General features: G+C 33.7%; 1 protein-coding gene and 2 long non-coding RNA genes across 3 annotated transcripts; all 3 read left to right on the top strand.

The window, feature by feature from the left end:
* Positions 1–1,213: 1,213 nt before the first annotated feature.
* Positions 1,214–2,903, top strand: LOC110871125. Its single transcript, XR_004864488.1, has 3 exons — positions 1,214–1,486; positions 1,562–2,193; positions 2,289–2,903. It is a non-coding gene; the product is annotated as an uncharacterized LOC110871125 (long non-coding RNA).
* Positions 2,904–7,039: 4,136 nt separating this feature from the next.
* LOC110871126 lies at positions 7,040–8,561 on the top strand. The gene is made up of 3 exons (XR_002553496.2): positions 7,040–7,188; positions 7,289–7,414; positions 8,350–8,561. It is a non-coding gene; the product is annotated as an uncharacterized LOC110871126 (long non-coding RNA).
* A 10,916-nt stretch (positions 8,562–19,477) lies between these two features.
* Positions 19,478–22,365, top strand: LOC110871127 (plasmodesmata-located protein 6). The gene is made up of 4 exons (XM_035975997.1): positions 19,478–20,159; positions 20,391–20,414; positions 20,493–20,558; positions 22,049–22,365. Exons 1-4 carry the CDS (start codon positions 19,478–19,480, stop codon positions 22,363–22,365), a joined length of 1,089 nt encoding a protein of 362 aa, XP_035831890.1.
* The last annotated feature ends 274 nt before the right edge of the window (positions 22,366–22,639 follow it).

The following is a 22,639-nucleotide window of genomic DNA, read 5'->3' on the forward strand; positions in this document are numbered from 1 at the left end:
TGCTCCCATCGAAGCTCCTGCTCCCACCCTCCTGTAGCATCGCATTTCCAGTCCAGATTGCACCAGCCAACAGGTAAGTTTTTAACTTCAGTTTTCTGCATTTTTGTGTCAATTATTTCTTTCTTAATTGGTCGATTCCCCCTTCTGTTAATTATTGACAGGACCAAAGTCCAAACAAGTTGTTGTTGGAAGTTTTTCTAGTGTATTTGGTGCACTGCTTAGTTTATTATCTTTGTAAGTTGGTCTAGACACATTAATTGAAGTACTAGGTATGGCTACATGGTTGCATTAATTGTTCCAGACACATTAATTGTTCCAGACACATTAAATCTTGCAGTAATTGTTTATTATTTGCATTAATTGTAGCTTTTTTTGCACATGGTTGCAGTTTGTAGTGTTTATTAATGAATTTTTTTTATCATGTTAACACTTCACAGATTTTATAATGGATGGTACAAATCCATCTTCACATGCATCAGCATCCGTAAACCCTAACACAAATACAATTTCGTCTGATGCAAACACTGTCCCAAAAAGTTCAAATAGAGATATGGCTTGGGAATGGGGAGAGTGTAGAGATTCCGCTAGAAAACAATGTGTATGGTGCAAACTTTGTGGTCATAAGATGAGCGGAGGAATTACACGACTAAAGCAACATCGTACTCATACCGGAGGACAAGTCAAAGGTTGTTCGAAAGTGAGTGTGGATATCCAGCAAAGAGTCTTAGCGTCAATTAAAGAAAAGGAAAAGGTACAACTAGAAAAGAAAAGAAATATGGAGATTCTTAGATCACATTCAATTGATTTTGATGAAGACGAGGATGAGGACGATCAATATAGTGTACAAGAAGTTGTTACAAAAAAAATGTTTCAAAGAAAAAGAAATTTGTGGGTTCTAGCAATGTGCGAGGTTCTATTGATAGCATGTTTAAGACCGATCATGGAAAAACAAAGCAACCTACAATGGATAGAAATAATCCAATAAAAGAGAAGTTAAAGATGGAAGCTTGGGATAAATTTGCAACTTGGGCTTATTCGGTTGGTTTACCCTTCAATGTCGTACGTGATGAAGGTTTCCAAGATATGATCAATGCCATTGGAGATTATGGAAGAGGTATTTAAATGTGATAAAGATTTAATGATAGTTTATTATTTATTAATTTGTTTATTACTTAAAGTTTATAAGTTATTACATTTTTATAGGTATGCCAGCTCCATCTTATCATAATATTCACGTGTCATTGATGAAACGAAAGAATTTGTGAATTCGTTTCGGCCACATTGGGAAGAATATAAGTGTAGCATCATGTCCGATTTTTGGACAGACGGGAAAGGAATGTGTTTGATAAACTTCCTAGTCAATTATCCTTTTGGAGCGGTATTTTTGAAATCAATTGATGCATCGGAGCATGTGAAGAGTTCTGATTTAATTGTGAAGATGAGAAATGAGGTGATAATAGAAGTTGGAGAGGCGAACATTGTGCAGGTACTTTTACATATTTGTTAAAAATGCCATAAAATATTATTTGTTATGTTTTGACTTATACTTTGTTTCTTATAGTTCATTACAGATAACGGGTCAAACTTTAAATCCGCTGGAAAGATTTTACAAGAACAACATCCTGGGATGTTTTGGACTCCTTGTGCAGCACATTGTGTGAACCTCTTGATTCAAGATATTGGTGAGAAAATACCAAAGATAAAGACTACCCTGACTGATGCAAGAGCAATTGTGGTTTTCATTTATAACCACGGAAGGATTCTTAATCTAATGAGGAAGTTGACGAGAAACAAAGAGTTGCACATGTCTTGTGTAACTAGGTTTGCAACTCAGTTTATACCATTCAGAGTGTCCACAAGAATTGACATCATATTCAAGTATTGTTTGTCTCTGAAGAATGGAGGAAAAGTAGTTTTTCAAAGACAGTGGCTGGAAAGAGAGTCGAGCGAGTAGCGGGAAAAATGGAATTTTGGGACAACATACAACTAGCTTGTCAAGTGCTAGCTCCTTTGGTTGATGTGATTAGATTGGTTGATACGGAAGAGAAGCCAAGTATGGGTTATATCTAGATGCAATGGTTAGAGCAAAGGAGCAAATCAAGAAAAATGTAACTGATGAAAGACTTGTCCATAAAATTAAAAGTATGATTCAAGCAAGATGGACCGACCAACTTCATCACCCGTTACATGCAGGTATTAATTATTGAACTTAAATTTTTTTTTGTATAAAATTAAATTAATATAGATCGTTTACTTTTAATATTAACTCGTTATTTAATGTGTTGAAGCTGGATATTACTTGAACCCCGCTATTTTACATGGGGAAAATTCGAAAGATAAAAAGAAGAACGCGGAAGTTTTGACGGGACTTTACGAGGCTATTGACTGTCTAGTGCCCATTATAGAGGAGAATGATAAAGTAAGGCAGGACTTGAATCTATACATTGATTCCGTTGGGCAATTTGGATTTGCGGCTGCTAGGTAGAACGAAAGTTGCACCATGTAAGTATATATATATACATATATATAGGGAGCCGCTAAAATAGGAACCACCTCCAGTTGTAAGAACCATGAGAACCACTCTCTACCAATCATATTCTTCCAACAAAAAGGGTAGTTTGGTCATTTACCCCAAATGTCAAATCTATACCTCTCTCCTCAATTAAAACCATCTCCTTTTCAATTTGTCAGATCATTTATAAGCTTTCTTTGTCTATCTCTCTCTTCATTTTGAAACTCATCTCTTTAAAAGGCTTCTTTGTCTCTCTCTCTCTCTCTCTCTCTCTTCGTTTCTGAAACTCACTCTCCTGATGAAGATTTTAATGAAGCTTCATCCTCTCTCAAAGTGACTCTTCATCAGATTCCAGCGACATCAACACCACCGCCATTCGCCGCCCCCTTCGGAAGTCGATGTGTTGGGGATGGGGTGTTCGGAAGTCGATGGGGGTGGGGTGTTCGGAAGTCGATGTGTCAGCTGTGGCGGTGGGTTTTGGCGGCGATTGTGGCGGTGGGTTTTGATGGCAACGGAGACAGTGGTGGTGGTGAGGACTGACGGAGACAGTGGTGGTGGTGGTGGGTTTTTCACGGCGACGGTGGTGGTGTTTGGTTAGCACTGTTTCTCTTAGATTTTTGGGTATGCTTTATTAATGTTTTTTTTTCTGGTGATTTTTTGAATGTTTGAATGTTAGAATATGTGGGTTTGAATGTTTCAATGTTTGAACAATAATTTTGGTAGATTTTCAAACATTGATTTTTGCTGGGAACATTGATTTTTGCTGGGTTTTGCTTGTGATTTTTAGTGTTTGAATCTGTGGGGTTTTGCTGGGTTTGTTGGTGCTTTTTGCTAGATTCGAACACTGATTTTTTGGATAGTGATTTCGAATCACACCAGTAATTTTGAATGTTTCGATAGTGATTTTTGAATCACAACAGTGATTTTTGGATAGTGATTTTTTGGATAGTGATTTTTGGTGATTTGTGAATTTTTTGAATGTTTGAACATGTTACCTTTTGCTGGGTTTAGTTTGAACAGATATCGAAATCAAGGCATGGTTACCTTTTGATTATGTGGGTTTTGATATGGTCGATTTTGGGCGGCGATGATGAAAAAAAAAACGTAAATTTAGATGACGATGGCACGGCAAGGATGGCGGAGGGTGGGTTTTTTGAACCTGCAACCCCACTTTTGCAGCCTTTTTGATTATCGGATAATCTGAGCCAAACCCTTTTTTTCGAGATACACTTTGTTTTGATGTTGTTGGTCCCCCCCCCCCTAGTCAATGATGATAACAATATATAAGAGACACCTCCCGAGTTTGCGATTTCTGGGTGCGTTCGTTTTTGCGTAAAAAAGTTTTTGTAAAAAAAAAATTAAACCGTAAACTTTTTAACGTAAAACGTAAAAACGTGAAGCGTAAAAAGTTTTACGTAAAACGTAAATCGTAAAAAGTTTTACGTAAAACGTAAAAAGTTTTAACGTAAAACGTAAAAAGTTTAACGTAAAACGTAAAAAGTAAAAAGTTTTATGTAAAACATAAAACGTAAAAAGTAAAAAGTTTTAACGTAAAGCGTAAAACGTAAAAAGTTTACGTAAAACGTAAAACGTAAAAATTTTAACGTAAAACTTAAAACGTAAAAAGTCTAAAAAGGTTAACGTAAAATGTAAAATGTAAAAAGTGTAAACGGCGCGTAAAGAAACGGCGTGAAAAAAAACGGCGCGTAAAACGGGCCGTATAAATGGCGCGTAAAAACGGGAAATAAAAACGGGACGCTAAAACGGTGCGTTAAAACGGGACGTAAAAAATGGGGCGCAAAAACGGCTTGTAAAAACGTGACGTAAAAAACGGCGCGGCAAAAAACGGTGCCTAAAACCGGGCCTAAAAAACGGGTCTTAGAAACTCCGGTCGCAAAAACGGCGTGAAAAAACGGAGCGTATAACGGGTCGTAAAAAACGCGCATAAAAAACAAGTCGTAAAAAAACGCGCGTAAATTTTTTTTATCAAAAAATCTGATTTCAAAATGTTTTTTAATAAAGAAAATCTGATTTTAGAAAAAAAAAAAAACAATTAATGGAAATAGGACAAAAATGTAATTAAAACAATAAAACTAATAAGACAAAAAAATAAAATTACTTAAATACCCTTTTAGATTAAAATATTAAAGACATAATAAGACAAAAAGAATTTAATATATATATATATATATATATATATATATATATATATATATATATATATATATATATAGGGTGGGGTTCGGCTAGAAAGTCCAAATTTTCTAAAAAGTGTAAAAAGTCATAAAACACTCTAATTTCAGCCATAAAACACACCTAAAACCCACAAATAACAGAGTGAAAATTACTAAAACACCATATTCCTACCATAATAGTTCATAAAAACTTAAAACACACAATCGTAGAACTATGAATATAAAACACAACATGCTAATCAACGTAAAACACAATAATATTTGTTATTCGATAATCAGAGCCTTATCATCCAAAACACAAAACACAACCCACATATATGATGTTTTATTAACTTTCATTTTGTTATTTGTGGGTTTTTGGTGTGTTTTATGGTTGACAATTTGGTGTTTTACGACTTTCTACACTTTTTAGGAAATTTGGACTTTCTAGCCAACTCCTAGCCTATATATATATATATATATATATATATATATATATCGGGGACCGCTAAAATGAAAACCACCTCCAGTTGTAAGAACCGCGATAACCACTTTCTGACCATTATAAATAATTGGAGTGATTTAATAAAATAAAATAAACTATATATATATAGTTTATAAATCACTCCAATTATTTATAACAAATATGTAAATGATTAAATGTAGATATATGGTGGCGTACATATGGGATCGATACACCTTTGCTCCAATTATTTGTTATTAGTGTCCTTAGTCAAACTTGTAGCGCTTCACCTTGTGAACGCAATTGGAGTACATTTGACAATGTAAGTTATTTCTATTAACTTATTTACTTCGTTAAGTATTTATTTTATTCTTTATGTTCAGTTACACTCAAAGAAAAGAAATTGTCTTTTGCAACAAAAACTCAATGATCTTGTATTCATTCAATACAACACAAAGGTTACAAAGGCGCTTCAACTCATTAAAAGCCAATAAATCTTTAGATCCTATTTTGTTGAGAGATGTAGAGGAAAATGATGATTGGGTTACACCAACACAAGATGAGCTTCAAGACTTTGTTGAGGGTACAGATGGTCTTCGTTGGTCGGATGTACGAGAGGCAATGGGAGGAAACGAAGAAGTTGGGCCAAGTACTAGGACCAAAAGATCGCGCTATAGAGATGATGATGATGATGTTCCAGTCAATGTGGAAGATGATCTTAATGTACAATTGGATGAGATGGTTGATGTGGACTCGGAGGAAGATTTTATGGCTTATGATTAGGTTTTAGTGTTTTAGGTTATGAGTTATGATGAACAAATGAACAATCGAATGCCTTGGTTGATCTTAATGAACACTTCTTTATTTTGCTATTAATATTAGCTAAGTTCTAGACTTCTAGTATATAAATATATGCTCTAGATGTGAATATATATATAGGCTAAGTATCTATGGAAAACCCATTTAATCAAGAAAACTTGGCAAACCTTAATTGTGTGGTCAAGATTGATCTACATCATCTTTTTAAAACACATGTTAAAAGGGCATATTGGTCATTTGATCAAGCTATCATTTCACTTTCTTCCCCATCCCATCAACTCATTTATTACCCATCATTTCATTCTCCCTCTTTCTTCTTTCTTCTTCTTTTAGAATTCAAAATATATCATTCTATCTCTTTCTTCTTCTTCTGTAAATTCACCATCATCATCATCATTCATTCTCTCTCTCTCTCCATGTTTCAAAATAAACACCAAGAACACACATAAGTGTGTGTGAGAGAGTTCAGGAGGTAGAGAGAGAGATTTAAGAGAGAGAAGAAGACGACGATGGACGACGGACAAGTCGTCGTCTACAGCGGTGGAGCTTCTCCGACGAACCGTCGGTGCCGACGACGGTGTTACAGGCAACCGGAGTGGGGATTCTGATTACAAGCCTTCGTCTACAGCGATGGAGGTTCTCCGACGAACCGTCGGTGCCGACGACGGTGTTACAGGCAACCGGAGTGGGGATTCTGATTTTAGCTCAGTTCAGATTCGAGTCAGCCACAGATCGGGACTCGGTTCAGGTTTCCGGTTAGTGATCCAGTCCAAGTATGGTTCAGTCTTTTTGGATTCTCTTGTTTTATTTTGGTTTGGATTCTCTGGTTTTATACTCGGTTAGGTGTCATTTGGTTTGGATTCTTTGGTTTTTTTTTCAGTCTTTTTTAATTTGTGATTATTGTTTGTTTAGGACTGTTCAAATGTTATTTTTTCTCTGTTTAAGCGGTTTGGTTTGGTAATGTTGTTAGATTTAGTATTGAGATTGTGTTTTTAGTGTCGGATTAGCTGAATGTGGGCATTTTTTGTTAAAATGTGAAGGCGTAGGGTGGAAAGGTGTGTGCAGAAAAAATGCAACGTCCGGAGTGCATCAGAGAGTGTGATTGTGTAGTTTCGGTGCAGAATACAGTTTCAGGTAACACTTTGTAGTGAGGGTGTTGCTTGATGAAAAGAAGATAGTTGTTGACGATTGTGTAGTTTCGGTGCAGAATACAATTTCAGGTAACATGTGTTACCTATCTCGTACCTGTTTGTTGTGTTAAATAACTCCGGAAATATTACTTGTGTTATTATGTATTTACTATGGCTGTTGTATTTGCAGGAGTGAGGAGAATGACCAGGTCCGTGACGGGTAGGCTGGCTATAAGCGAAAGTAGAACGATAACGAAAGAAGGTAGATGGAGAAACCGATGAAGAATGGGAACAAGAAGTCGATGAAGGGCAAGTGGTGGGTACCTTTGATGTTGTACAGAAGTTACCCTCCAGTGTAACACATGTTACAAACATGTGTTACATATGTTCAACCTCTTTGTTACAAAAAATCGGGGCTGCACATATGTAACACGTGTTACAACAGGTTTTTACCTACTTGCACGTCTCTATTACAAATGGATGAAAACAGTTTTTTTAAAACATCCACGGTGTAACACTTGTTTATTTGAAAGTTCTTAAAACAACCGTTGTAACACGTGTTACATCTTTTTACTCAGCTGTGCATTTTCCTTTTTATAATCCCATCCTCAACGTAAAGATACATCCAATGTAACACGTGTTACAAAAGAAAATTACCTACTTACACATCTCTATTACGTTGATTTAAACAGTTATTTAAAAACATCCACTTTGCAACACTTGTTTATTTGAAAGTTCTTAAAACAACCGTTGTAACACGTGTTACAACTTTTTTAGTGTTGTGCATTTTCCTTTTATAATCCCATCTTCAGCTTGAAGATACATCCAATGCAACACGTGTTAGGTTTTTTACGTGTTACAAAAGGTTTTTACTTAATGTAATAGTAAGTTTAAATGTTAAAACGTTTTTTTAAGATTGGTTGTTAAATGTTAGAATGTATAAACTTCATAATTTATTCAGAATATCTCGTTTATTTTACAAATAAAAAGTCATGTTTTTTTGGTGGGATAATTAGCTACATATGTAGTAAACGTTACCCAAGTTACTTGTAGTTACCCCAACCCTTTTTTGGACACAAAGGGGGGTTGCACATATGTAACACATGTTTGTAACATGTGTTACACTAGAGAAGTAACACATGTATAGCCACGTTACACATGTTACATAGGAGATTAATAAGTTTTTAACTATAGAAACTAATATTGATGTACTTATTTTGTTCACATGTGAAAAAATGTTTTGTGTTCAAGATGAAGATGGTTATCAAGAAGCGAAGCCCGCCGAAGGATTACAACGCATCATCAGGTTTTCGTGGTGACGATGGTGTGTTTTTTGGTTGGCTGCTATGTGTTGTGAAGATGGATGTTGTTGTGAAGACCATTTTTTAGAAGCATTACAACTATTGATATAAAATTCATTTTTATTTTCATTTTCATTGTTAGTATGCCCATTTTTGGATGAATACGGATGTTGATGTGACGGCAATTTTTTTGGGATGCAACAACTATATGTAACATGTGTAACCTTGACGTTGTAACACATGTAACACCTATATGTAACATGTGTAAGATGGCTATACATGTGTTACATTTGTTGCCCCATAGTGTAACATATGTTACATATGTCAGTCCCTTTGGTGTCAATTTAAACTTAGTAAAATTACATATGTAACAACATTACGTCATCCAAAATGTCATATCAATGAACAAACAAGTAATATATGTAACTATAAGTATATGAGACTAGCGTAACGAATTAAAGGGACAAACGATACACTTCATGTTACATATGTACCTAGAGTTGTTATTAACAATGTTATTAGTAGATAAAAAAACTGCATTAACGTATATTTTTTACATTGAACCCAGCTTATTGGTCATAAGTCTTATACATGGCAAGAAGTTCTTTCAGTGTGACATATGATTTAACATTAATAGGATGATATTGCTCGTTGACATTCGGTGTCCATAATTTAGTGCCATTAGAAGACTCGTAAAGATGGTAATGTGGAGTATGTTCTAGATCATCTGTGGACATAGGGATGGATGTTAGTATAAGTTTACGTGCATTTTCCTTTTTATAATCCCATCTTCAGCTTGAAGATACATCCAACGCAACACGTGTTAGATTTTTCAAAACATCCATTTGTACCACTGGCTATCGTCCGGCTTGTTACTTATTTGAAAGTTCTGTAAACAACCGTTGTAACACGTGTTACAACTTTTTACTCAGACGTGCATTTTCTTTTTATAATCCCCTCCTCAACGTAAAGATACATCAAATGTAACACGTGTTACAACAGGTTTTTACCTACTTACACGTCTCTATTGCAAATGGATGAAAACAGTTTTTTTTAAACATCAACTTTGTAACACTTGTTTACTTGTTTTTGTTCACAGGTGAAAAGATGTTTTGTGTTCAAGATGAAGTTGGTTATCAAGAAGCGAAGCCCGCCGAAGGATTAAAACGCATCATCAAGTTTTCATGGTGACGATGGTGTGTTTTTTGGTTGGCTGCTATGTGTTGTGAAGATGGATGTTGTTGTGAAGACCATATGTAACATGTGTAAGATAGCTATACATGTGTTACATTTGTTGCCCCATAGTGTAACATATGTTATAAACATGTGTTACATATGTCAGTCCCTTTGGTGTCAATTTAAACTTAGTAAAATTACATATGTAACAACATTACGTCATCCAAAATGTCATATCAATGAACAAACAAGTAATATATGTAACTATAAGTATATGAGACTAGCGTAACGAATTAAAGGGACAAACGATACACTTCATGTTACATATGTACCTAGAGTTGTTATTAACAATGTTATTAGTAGATACAAAAACTGCATTAATGTATATTTTTTACATTGAACCCAGCATATTGGTCATAAGTCTTATACATGGCAAGAAGTTCTTACGGTGTGACGTATGATTTAACATTAATAGGATGATATTGCTCGTTGACATTCGGTGTCCACAATTTAGTGCCATTAGAAGACTCGCAAAGATGGTAATGTGGAGTATGTTCTAGATCATCTGTGGACATAGGGATGGATGTTAGTATAAGTTTACGTGCGTTATGAACGTTGTAATACGTTTAGCACCCTAGGGTAACAAAAAAAGAACACACATGACACTTGTCGCCATGTTACACATGTTAATTGTGTGTGCACATGTAACATCTTCTCTACAACGTGTGTAACATCCTTAAAAGTTGTGTTCCTACTATGCTTTATATTTTTTAAGTACTTATAGGTAAACATGTTTTTTAAGATACAACATGTAACATGTGTTACACCGAAATGTTACACAAGTGTTTCCAGTTTACACATGTTACGTCTTGTGTAACTCTGCTTTATATTTTGTAAGTGTTTCCAGTTTCCAGTTTAAACATGTTTTAAAGATACAACCTGTAACATGTAAGTATTTATAGGTAAACATGTTTTAAAGATACAACCGTATCACCTTACAAGTTATATGTTTTGCTGACAAACGCCATGTCACACATGTTACACACTATAGAGTGAAACAACAGTATTGAACGCTGCTACACATTTCCCATTCTGTCATAACATGTGTAACCTTTTTGGGGGTTTCGATGTTGTAGGTTTATACAGACTTAAATATATACAAATGATCCAAAAATGATCATACATGTACTACCCTCTAGTGTAACATAAGTTACAAACATGTCTTACATATGTGCAGCCCCGATTTTTGGTAACAAAGGGGTTGAACATATGTAACACATGTTTGTAACATGTGTTACACTAGAGGGTTACTTCTGTACAACGTCAAATGTACCCACCACCTGCCCTTCATCGACTTCTTGTTCCCCTTCTTCATCGGTTTCTCCATCTTTCTGCCAAGATCCCTTCTCGTTTGGCTGCAACTGCTATGGTCAAGTCATAATAACACAAGTTACAGTCCAGTATTTTTAATTTACTAATTAAAAAACAATAGTAGTAACATCACTAACACTAGTTACCTTCTACCCAATTATGCCCTGAACTTGAAGACTCCCCAAATTTTGAGTTTTTATCTGCATCATTTCACACATAAAAAAAACTAAGCAAAACCACCCAAAAAAAGGTTACATATGTAAACAGTTACCATACACTTCAAACAACTACTATCCGGTAGAACCAACTCCCTCGCTGCAAGCACTAAACAAACATGTAACATATGTTAGCACAACCTTTCGTATTTGTTTGACGTCGTATAGCTTTTGTTTTTGTTTTCTAGACTGGACAGTTGTACTCCCCACAACAATTGTTTTAGATGTGTTACCCTTAAGTGTAACACACGTTACAAACATGTGTTACATATGTGTAGCTCCTTTTTGTGTCCAAGAAAGGGCTGGTTTTAACATAGGTAACAAGTGTAACATTATTACAACATATGTAGCTAATTATGCTAGCAAGACATTTCAACTAACAACCCATTTAAAATAAATTTCAACCCATTTAAAATTACATTTCAACTTGTAAGCTAAGAACAACTGATAATATCAAAAAAAATAAAAATGATTTTAATACAAAAATAAAAACCTGTAAACTACATAAACATTTACCCATTAGTAGACCATTTTGTGCACACAAAAACATATTAACAACAGCCTTAACAAAAAAAGGTTATTAAGTAAAACCTCTAGTGTAACACACGTTACAAACATGTGTTACATATGTGTAGCTCCTTTTGTGTCTAAGAAAGGGCTGATTTTAACATAAGTAACATGTGTAACATTGTTACAACATATGTAGCAGCAAAAAGAACTACTTTTTATATATAAAATGAACGAGAACATTACTACATAAACATGATTTTAATACAAAAAACAAAAACCTGTAACTACTAAACATTTACCATTACTAGACCACTTTGAGCACACAAAAACATATTAACAACAACCTTAACAAAAAAAATCAAGGTAAATTAGTTCAAACCTGCTTCTCTCTCACACACTTGTGTGTGTGTTCTTGGTGTTCGAGAACACGATGAAGATTGTTGTCTCTCTATCTAAAATCAAGGTAAATTAGGTTCAAACATGCTTCTTCTCACATACTTGTGCGTGTGTTCTTGGTGTTCGAGATGAACACGATGAAGATTGTTGTTCCTCTCTCTAAATCTGCTTCTCTCTCATGTTCATCTTCAAATCTGCTTCTCTCTCATGTTCATCTTCAAATCTGCTTCTGCACTTGCTTCTTGTTTTCTTCCATTTTCCGGTGACTTTTACCGGATGATAACAACTGAAATGTTGCTCTCATATCTAGGGATTTCGATTCACCGTCACACCTTGTTTTTATCTTGTTTCGCGATTCACCGTAGCACCTTTTTCTTCTTCTCCGGCGAGACTTCTTCTTCTCCGGCGAATGGATGATGATGATGATGGTGGTGGTGACTTCTTCTTCTCCGGCGAGACTTCTTCTTCTCCGGTGAGACTTCTCTCTTAAATCTCTCTCTCTACTTCCTGAACTCTCTCACACACACTTGTATGTGTTCTTGGTGTTTATTTTGAAACATGGAGAGAGAGAGAGAGAATGGATGATGATGATGATGATGGTGAATTTACAGAAGAAGAAGAAGAATGAAGAGAGAGAATGAGATATTTTGAATTCTCAAAAAGAAGAAAGAAGAAAGAGAGAGAATGATGATGGTTTGATGGTGATGGTGACAATTAAAGAAGAGAGAGAAAGAGATATTTTAATATATGGTTTGTACTTACTTTGACTTCTTTTGGACAAATGTAATCATATCATATGTAATTTTACCCATATGCCCTTGAACTAACTTTATTGACTTTATCATGTATTTAATTTAATTCAAAAAGGTTTCAAATTTTATGAGCCATTGGATGATCTTGATCAATGGTCATAGATTGGGTTTCCTAGGTTTTCTTAGTACAAATAAGTTTTCTATACATCCATGCCCTATATATATATATATATATATATAGAGGGCAATGATAAATTGAAAACCCACTTGAGTTGAATAAACCCTGAAAACCAAATAACAACCATTGATTAATCAGATTGATGGATATGAGATCATTTTGGTCTTGCCCCCTTTTTACTTTTTAATATAATATTAATGAGAGGTACAAGAAGGGTATATTTGGAAATGTTATAATTTCTCTCTCCAGACAGAAAGTGTAACTTCTGTCAACTTTCCTCTCTCTCCTGACAGAAAGTATAAATCTGTCTACTTTCCTCTCTCCTCTCTCTCTCTATAATTTTGATCTTTTTTGTTTACTTTTGTATACGTACACTACAAAAAAATGTGTTACAAATATCATCTATTTATGTTTTTTTTATAATTTTTAAATATGTAACTGACAAAACATACTAGAGTTGTTACATTACTAAAACCCAACTATGTTGTTACATAAAGATGTTACAAAAAAAAAGTGTAAGATAACCAAAGAACAATTTATTTTTTGTTACATTATTATCACCCAGTTGTTACACTCACAAGAATCACTAAAACCCAACTATGTTGTTACATAGAGATGTTACACAAAAAAAAGTGTAACATAACCAAAGAACAAATTATTTTTTGTTACATTATTATCACCCAGTTGATACACTCACAAGAACCCCCTGACTTTTGTCAACTAGCACATTTGTTTCATCTAACATTTAAAAACATATTAGAATTGTTACATTACTAAAACCCAGTTATGTTGGGTTACATAAAGATGTTACGCAAAAAAAGTGTAACATAACCAAAGAACAATTTATTTTCTACTACATTATTATGACCCAGATCTGAAACAAATTTTACACAAAAAATTGATAAAATCAATAATAAAAAGCAAAAAAGGTGTTACATATATCATCTATTTATGTTTTTTTTAGAATTTTTAAATATGTAACTAATAAAACATATTAGAATTTTTATATTACTAAAACCCAGCTATGTTGGGTTACATAAAGATGTTACACAAAAAAAATGTAACATAACCAAAGAACAATTTATTTTCTGTTACATTATTATGACCCACACTAACACGAATCCCCTGACCTTTGTCAACTAGCACATTTGTTTCATCTAACAAACAAAACGTATTAGAATTTTTACATTACTAAAACCCAGCTATGTTGGGTTACATAAAAATGTTACACAAAAAAAGTGTAACATAACCAAAGAACAATTTATTTTATATTACATTATTTTCTATTACACTCATATGAATCCCCCTGACTTTTGTAAACTAGCATATTTGTTTCATGTAACAAAATTAACTTTATTTTTATTATACAAAACACACCTTTTTCATGATTATATCAAGAAAAAACTACAAAATAATAACATTAAACAAGAAAAGTAACTTCGATTTTAATCAAATAAACAAAAAAAATGCAGATCCACAAAACACAACAATGCCTGGTTCGAACAAAAATGTGTAACTTCACCGGATATTGCCTGGTTCGAACAAAAAATTTCAGCCTTCTCTTCGATATCTGATTCATCATCTTCTTCATGTACAATTTTCTTCAAAATCAAACCAAAGATGATCCGTCTTCATGGGGTTTGAAAAGAAACATGATGGATCCAGATCTAGATGACGGGTCCTGATCTAGATCTTGATGGGTTTAAAAAGAAACATGATGGATCCAGATCTAGATCTAGATGGCGTCTACATGGATCTGATGCTCATCAGTTTCTCCGATTTCATTTGTGATCTTGTTTTATCTATATTGGAACAAGAGAGAGATAGGGAAAAGTGTGGTAGAGAAGAGAGATGAATGAGGATCCGGTGAGTTTTTATAAATTGTAGAGAGAGGATATGATGATATTTTAGATCTAGATATGTATTAGAAGGAATAGAGATATAAAGAGAGAGAGAGAGCGATATGAGGTTTCTGATGTAAATAAAGAGAGAGAGTCAGGTTTGTAATGATATAAAAGAGAGAGAGAAATCAGACTTACACTTTTCTGCACATGTAAAATGACGTAAATACCCCTCTTTTTGTCTTTATGCACATGTGAGGTGGCTGAATCCTAGCCACACATGTGGGTTTTTGGGTTTTCTCAACTGGAGTGGGTTTTCTCATTATAATTAGCCTATATATATATATATATGCATGATATTATAAATTACCGATATCTCACCGCGATAAACGATATCTCAAATATCGGTACTTGACCGATAACCGATATTTTTTCGCATTAACTGCATAGGTCTATGGCACAAAATAATAGGAGAGGGTAAGCTTGTCATTCCACATTAATTTTTGAACATTCCCTTATTTGTCAGCGCCTTTTTATTCCTTTTTAAAACAAAACTCCAAAATTTTCGTGTTAGCTGTTACCTCCTCTCCAAGTTTCCGAGATCCATGGTGTTTGATATTGATTGCGAGTTACAGGGTAATTCGTTTGACCTTTGTTTGAGCATATTATGTAATATTGATGGTGGTTTTTTATTTTTTGGTGTTTTGTTATTCCAACAATTCATGTAAAAGCAATAGCGTTTTGTTTATTATATCTCTTATAGGGAGAGGATCATGAGAAAACAACATATAAATGAGAAAACTAAAAAAACCTAAAAAACAAGCCAATTTTTTTTTTTACAATTTTTTTATAAAATTTTGCTAATTTTTATGTATAAAAAAACTTTAAAAAACGTGTATTGTACATGTGCATTATATGTGTACTTATGTGCATTATATGCTTAAAGTTAGCTTTTCAGTTTAGTTTAGCTTTTAGGGTTAGTTTTTTTGGAGCTTTAGGATTAGGATTAGGTTTTTGGGTGTGGGGGTGGGGGGTTTAGGTTTTTTGGGGGTTTATGTTTAGGGTTTAGTTTTAGGTTTTTTTTAGGGGCTGGGTGGTTTAGGCTTTTGGTGGGAGGGTGAATTTAGGTTTTTGGGGGTGGGGGTAGGGTGGGGGGTTTAGGTTTTTAGGTGGTGTTGGTGGGGTTGGGTTAGGTGGTTTAGGGTTTTCCATATTATTACACATGTGCAATACAATTTTTTTAGTGAAATTTTTTTATACATAAAATGTAGCGAAATTTAATAAAAAAAATTGTAAAGAAAAATTTTGGTATGTTTTTAAGCTTTTTATTTAGTTTTTTGGTTTTCTCATTTAAAGTAGTTTTTTCATGATCCATCCCCATCTCTTATAATAGCATTTATTTTGGTATTAATATTAATTAAAATTAGCAATAGTGTTTATTTGATTTCTTTAATTCACGTTTTGATATCTTTAATGGTATTTCAATTCCAACAACATAAAAGTGATGACGTTTTATTTTGTTTCTTTATTCGAACTAATCATATGTAAATGATATGGCATTTTCGCTTATTGCATGTGGTTATGATGGCGTTAAGCATGTATTTATATTTTCTTTATTAACCTTGGTGTTTATTATGCAATCCAAACAACTAGTTAAGGAATGTACATTATGAACGATTAATGGCGTTTCAATCCAATCAACTCGTTAAGGAATGGTGTCAAACGTCAACTCTTTTTGAATCGTTATTTATTTAACAAATGGCGTTTTCATTTATTTATGGTGTTTTCATTTATATTTAAAACTTTATTTACTTTCTAATTATTTATTGATTATCAACGATAATGGCGTATAGAAACAAAATATGATTAAATGATAACGTTGGCTTTATTTTATGCATGACGTGTATTTTCTAGTGTCAAGGTTATTGAATCATCTCATCACTATTCATGGCGTTATTCGTTGTTTTTTCAGAAGAGAGTGTTGCTCGAATGAAAGGATTTGCCTGAAAACTGGTTCTATATTCAAGATTCCCGTCGTTAGAGACGATCTAAAACCAAAGACATGAATGATTTTCAGAGGCCTTGATGATTGTTATTCTTTGTATCTTAAGTATGCGATGGCTGGGGGTTTTGCTGTAAGGAAATAGACTGAAAAGATAAACGCCAAAGGAGAAAACCATATAAAGTATTACATGTATACGAGAACCAGGCATTACAAGATGAAGAAGGTTGATACATTAGACCCTAATCAGAAAGAATAAATGTGCGGTCTAATTTTACATAGAGGACTGGTTGTTAAGCACAAATTTATGTAGAGTTTGAGGCTGGATCATGGAAGGTGTATAAGTTTGTTGAGGAGAAGAAACAAGATTTTGTTGAGCAGCCTGATAAGCATTTTCTACCGTTGGAACGACACCTCACTCAGCTTCACAAACATGTTATAAATAGCATGGCGAAGTTGAACATAGGTCCGGTTAAGCTGTTTATCATCATGAAGACTGTTTTTGGTGGGTTTGAAGATGTAGGGTCAAGTATAGTTGATTTTAAGAACTACAAGAGGCAAATTAATCTGTTTATCATACGACGCCGAGATGGTTGTGAAACATTTGCATGAAAAGAAATAGTCCCAGCCTATTTTTTCTTACGATTACTTCACAGACGATGACAATCAATTGAAGGGTCTGTTTTGGTATGATGATCAATGCAAACATAATTATCATGTGTTTGGTGATATGATTTCATTTGACGCCACCTATCGTTCAAACAAGTAGGAACTAGAATTCAATTTTTTTCTATTTGGTGTTTTTTATTCGTAGTGGCGTTGTCAGGATTAACCATTTATGTCGACTTTTTTTCTTTTCAGAGTACTCTATGGTGTTTGTACCTTTTACCGGTATATATAATCATCACTGCAATGTTACATTTGGTGCTGCATTATGGGCGTAAGAAACTGCTGAAATATATATTTGGTTATTGAAAGCTCTTTTAAAAGCCGTTGGTGATCAACAAAAAGTTGTTGTAACAGATCAAGATCCAGCAATGACGAAGGCTATATTTTTTGTATTTGTTAAAGTAAATTTCTATGAAGAACGATATATCCTCAAGAATGTTGGTAAATGATGGGAAAGAAGCAGGAATGTGGTACGTAGACAATGGTGCAAGTAACCACTTATCAGGGAAGAAAGAATTCTTCACCATTACTTTGAATAAACAAATTTCGAGTCATGTAAAGTTTATTGATGGATTCGTGATTAAATCAAAGATAAAGGAAGTGTAAATATGGTAAGTAAAAATGGTGAAACGAAAATGTGTGATCTTTTCTACATACCTAGGTTAAAAACCAATCTTTTTAGCTTGGTACAGTTGGATGAAGAAGGATGCATGATTGGAATATCCAATTGGATGTTGAGACTATATGATTAGAAAGGAAATTATTGATCAAGCTTCAAAAAATCTGAATAGGATGTACACCATTAAGCTACAGGTGTGTTATAATCCTGACAACTTTTAAGATGAAAAGAAAGAAAGTGTTAATATAAAACCAACTATGAAAGTGAGGGAAATTCGGCTTGGAATGATCCAAATGATTTGTTCGGAATTAATGAAAGTATTGGTCAAGAATGAGTTAATATGAAGAAGCAAGTCAAGAAAAAGTAACACAGTGTCTTCACAGTTGGATATGAAGACCGATTAAGCAAATATGTTACAGACAGTTGAAGGGAAGGAATAAAGGCAAAAAGATTAATATTTGAAGATTAGGGGGCAAGTAAAGAACTAATCTTGAAATTAAATAAAAGTTAGGGTATGTTTTGATTATTATATTTAAAGTTTGGTTTATTTTTGTTTAAAGATATTGAGTCACATGTCTCCGTGTTTGATCGTTTGTTTGATCTGATTGTTTGAACGTATAAATTTTGAATTATAGTATACGTCAAAGAAAGAAGATGATATTCAAAGATGAGGTTGAAGAATGGATAATGAAGGAATTGACATGTCCTTTGTTGATGGTGCAGTGAACTGTACAAATATAGATAAAATTTAATCATGTAATGATTAAAAAAACGTTATAAAACAAGGTATACTTCAAATTTTATTTAATATGATGTGAAAACACATTTTAATTACCAAGCAAATTTAAGATAACACGTTGCATGTCTCAACTTTATTATTCTTGTCGGATTAAGTGTGAATCTCACAAAATGAAGAACCAATTATTGTATGCTTTCGGTAAAATCATGCCGATGTTGATGACTTGACATATGATGAATCAACTAATATGCAAAATATGACAATCGAGAAAGCAACAAAGAAATGCAATATTAGAATACTTATATTATTGAGATATGACCCTGGCATGCAGTCAATTTAAATTTCTTGCAAGACTCAAGGCCTTAAAAAATTATGGTCGGTGGGTTGCCCTAGAATGGTGATGGGCCTGGTCACCAGGGACGCCTGCGTTTGCAGGGTAGGGATAACCTTTCGCTAATGGGTTTACTCAATTACTCAGGTGACCGGTCTTGTATAGTGTTCATTAACCGTTATTCAAATGTGTGTGCCTATATATAGACATGTGTGCATGCATGCTATGACTCACAAGTTGTCAAAAGCCACTAGAGCATTGAAATTATATCCCTCGAAAATGATACAAACTCTCTCTCTTTCTTTTCTAATATTATCTCTCATGTTCTCCATCATATCGATTTCTACCGCAAACTCCAACGTTTATGTTCAATGCTCTCAACTCAACTTCACATCAGTGACACCATATGACTCGAATGTTAACTCGCTTTTCACTTCTTTAGTCGACTCGGCCTCTATTTGCAACTTCAACAAATTTGAAATAGCCCCACTAAACGATGTTGTGTATGGCCTCTACCAATGTAGAGGTGACCTTAGCTCCCCCAATTGCAAAGACTGTGTGTCCAACTCTATAAGTCAACTCAAGACAATTTGTCCTATGTCCAGAGGTGGTGCAATACAATTAGAAGAATGTTTTGTGAAGTACAATGAAGCATCCTTCTTTGAGGAAGATGACAAGATGGAGGTGTATAAGAGATGTGGCCCTTCAGTTGGCTATAATTATGATGTTTTGAACAATATAGATGGTGTGTTGGCATATCTAGTCTATGGGAATGGGCAATACTTTCGTCAATATGATTTTGCTACCATACAAGGCGTTGCACAATGTGTACAAGATTTGAGTTTAAGCGATTGTCAAGATTGTCTTTCGGAGGCAAGTAGACAGTTGAGATCAGAGTGTGAAACATCGACTTGGGGTGATATGTATCTGGGAAAATGTTATATCCGATACGCCGATCATGGTAAGATTGTTTGTTGAGTTGGTAGTTTTTATTAAGAACCACCAGTGGCAGATCCAGAAAAGTTTTCCAAGGGGTTCCTTTTGGTAGGATCTCACTAATTTTTCCCAAATCATCCAAGGTTCCCACTACCTTTTTCCAAACTGAGGGGGTTCCTGCCTCGATCCGCCACTGAGAATCACATTTAAATAACATTAACATATAAAGTTACATTATTTGCATGAATTAATACAGGCAATGAGAATCATGCAAATGACGGTAAAACTAGTTAAGAAAAAAAGAGTGACATGGGGTGCAAGAAAAACATATTGAAGTGGATTGCCTATATCATTGTAGGCTTTGTAGCAATAGTTGGCGTTGGGAGTTTGACTTTTTCTGTCAAAAACTACTGCACAATAAACGGTACATTACTTCATATCAACCACAATATACCACAAACGTATTTTCTAAAAATTAAACAATAAGTAATTTTCAACTTAAATGATATGCTAATAAATAATATCATTTAAGACAATTATTTTTCTACCTCTTTATAATCTTGATTATTCTTTCTTTCTTGTTCGCATTATTATTTAAGATTAAAAATTAATTTTCTTTGTGTTTTAATTATTTTCATTTGAACATAACTCTTTGCTTATTATGCAAATGCTTTTATAATTTAGTAAATGATGATGATACGTCAAAGATATGCCTATAAGTATTTATAAACTACCAATATCCATTAGTGAATATATACATTTACTCTCTTTTGATAAATGCTGATCATATGTTTAAAATATCCATATAGCATGTCTTAAAACAATATTCAAATGTTTTTTACATAAATATTAAGACTTGTAGTTCATGATTTACACCATAGAAGAAGATACTGCTACTTACTTTTATAACATCAATATACACCTGTGTTATTTATAGAAGTCGGACAAGCTATAAGCTAGCGCACTATAAGTGACGCATCAAATAAATGACATACATGTCTGTGTTAGTATTTGTAAATTCCCATTTTAGATGTTAGTATTTGTAAATTCCCATTTTAGATCTTGTTCTTCTCTAACATGACGAACAGAACATATTCAACCATTACTAACTTATTAGTGTGCGGAATCCACTGATTGATTAACTGAAAGTAACAATGATGTAATTTAAACTGATTTCTATTCGATTCAACAGATTTTGGTTACAATCTTGGTAGACAAAACAACTTATCGTATTGTATGAGAAAATCTCCTTATAGGGTTGTTCCATTCACTTCAAATTCCTCAATACGCTATATGCTTCATATGCTATATTGAATATAGCATATGAACCTAAACATATCCTTCATGTGCTAGCTCATAACCCAAGACCAAAATTGGATTTAAACAAGATCTACAACCTATTGACACTAAACATGCACTAACAGACTTCCCCTTGGCAATAGCTAGGGATCTTTGTTCATCAATCTTGATTTGTTTCAATATCGCTTCTTCGTTTTGGAACGTCAGCCTCTAAGATGTATCAATAGTATTTAAGAAAATTGTACGTTGTGTTGTGTTAAGGTTAATAGTCATGTTAAACATATTAGAAGTACAACAATAATAAATGCATGTGTGATTTATAGTAGTAGTAAAAACATGGGTTAAATTATATTTTATAAAATAGTTAACTAATCAAGGGGTTAAAGGGTAATTTTATAAATAAGAAAAAAAAAAGTAATTTCATTTAACTTAAGGACCATTTATAAAGCAATCGTATCCATATAGATCAAATATATGAAATTTAAAGCATAGAGATGAAATCATAATTTACCTCACACCAGATAGACCATCTGTGTAACTTACGTTAAATAATTTTGACTTATAATTCAAGATTTACACCATACTTTTTTGTTTATAACTTTTATGAATCCTCAGTTATCAATAAAGGAATGGAAAAGATGAAGAAATATGTCGAAGGAGCCAAAAAAGACGTTGAGTTAGTCAAATCTGATGCAAAATCCGCCAAGGAAAAGGCACAAAAAGCTGAGATTGAAGCAAAATCAGCCAAGGAAAAGGCACAAAAAGCTGAAACTGAAGCAAACTCGGCCAAGGAAAAGACAGATAAAACAGAGAAAATAGTAGGAGAAGAAATAGCTAAAAATGGATTCAAGTTATATATTTCATATGAGCCGCAAATTTCCATGCCACCTCCTTGCTATTACGTGTCACATTCGAGTCCTTGCTATTGGTAAAATTATCTCACGTTTTTAAAAAAATGAAAGTGAATGAAAGTCCCTAGCGAGGGCAAATGGAATCGCAAATAACTAATATCATTTTTACTTTTCACTCTTCTCTTGTTTGGATAAAAAATGTAATTTACTTTGATGAATAATTCTCATGGTTTGTGACTTGTGTTGTACCACCTGGCAAGGGTTGATGGATTCACAAATAAAGGACAAAGGAAACTATAAAGTTTATGTCTTTTAGAACAATCACATCCCACTCTTCATATACTCTTAATATCTA

This window comes from Helianthus annuus, chromosome 8 (genome assembly GCF_002127325.2).
Source record: "Helianthus annuus cultivar XRQ/B chromosome 8, HanXRQr2.0-SUNRISE, whole genome shotgun sequence".
Classification (NCBI taxonomy): domain Eukaryota; kingdom Viridiplantae; phylum Streptophyta; class Magnoliopsida; order Asterales; family Asteraceae; genus Helianthus; species Helianthus annuus.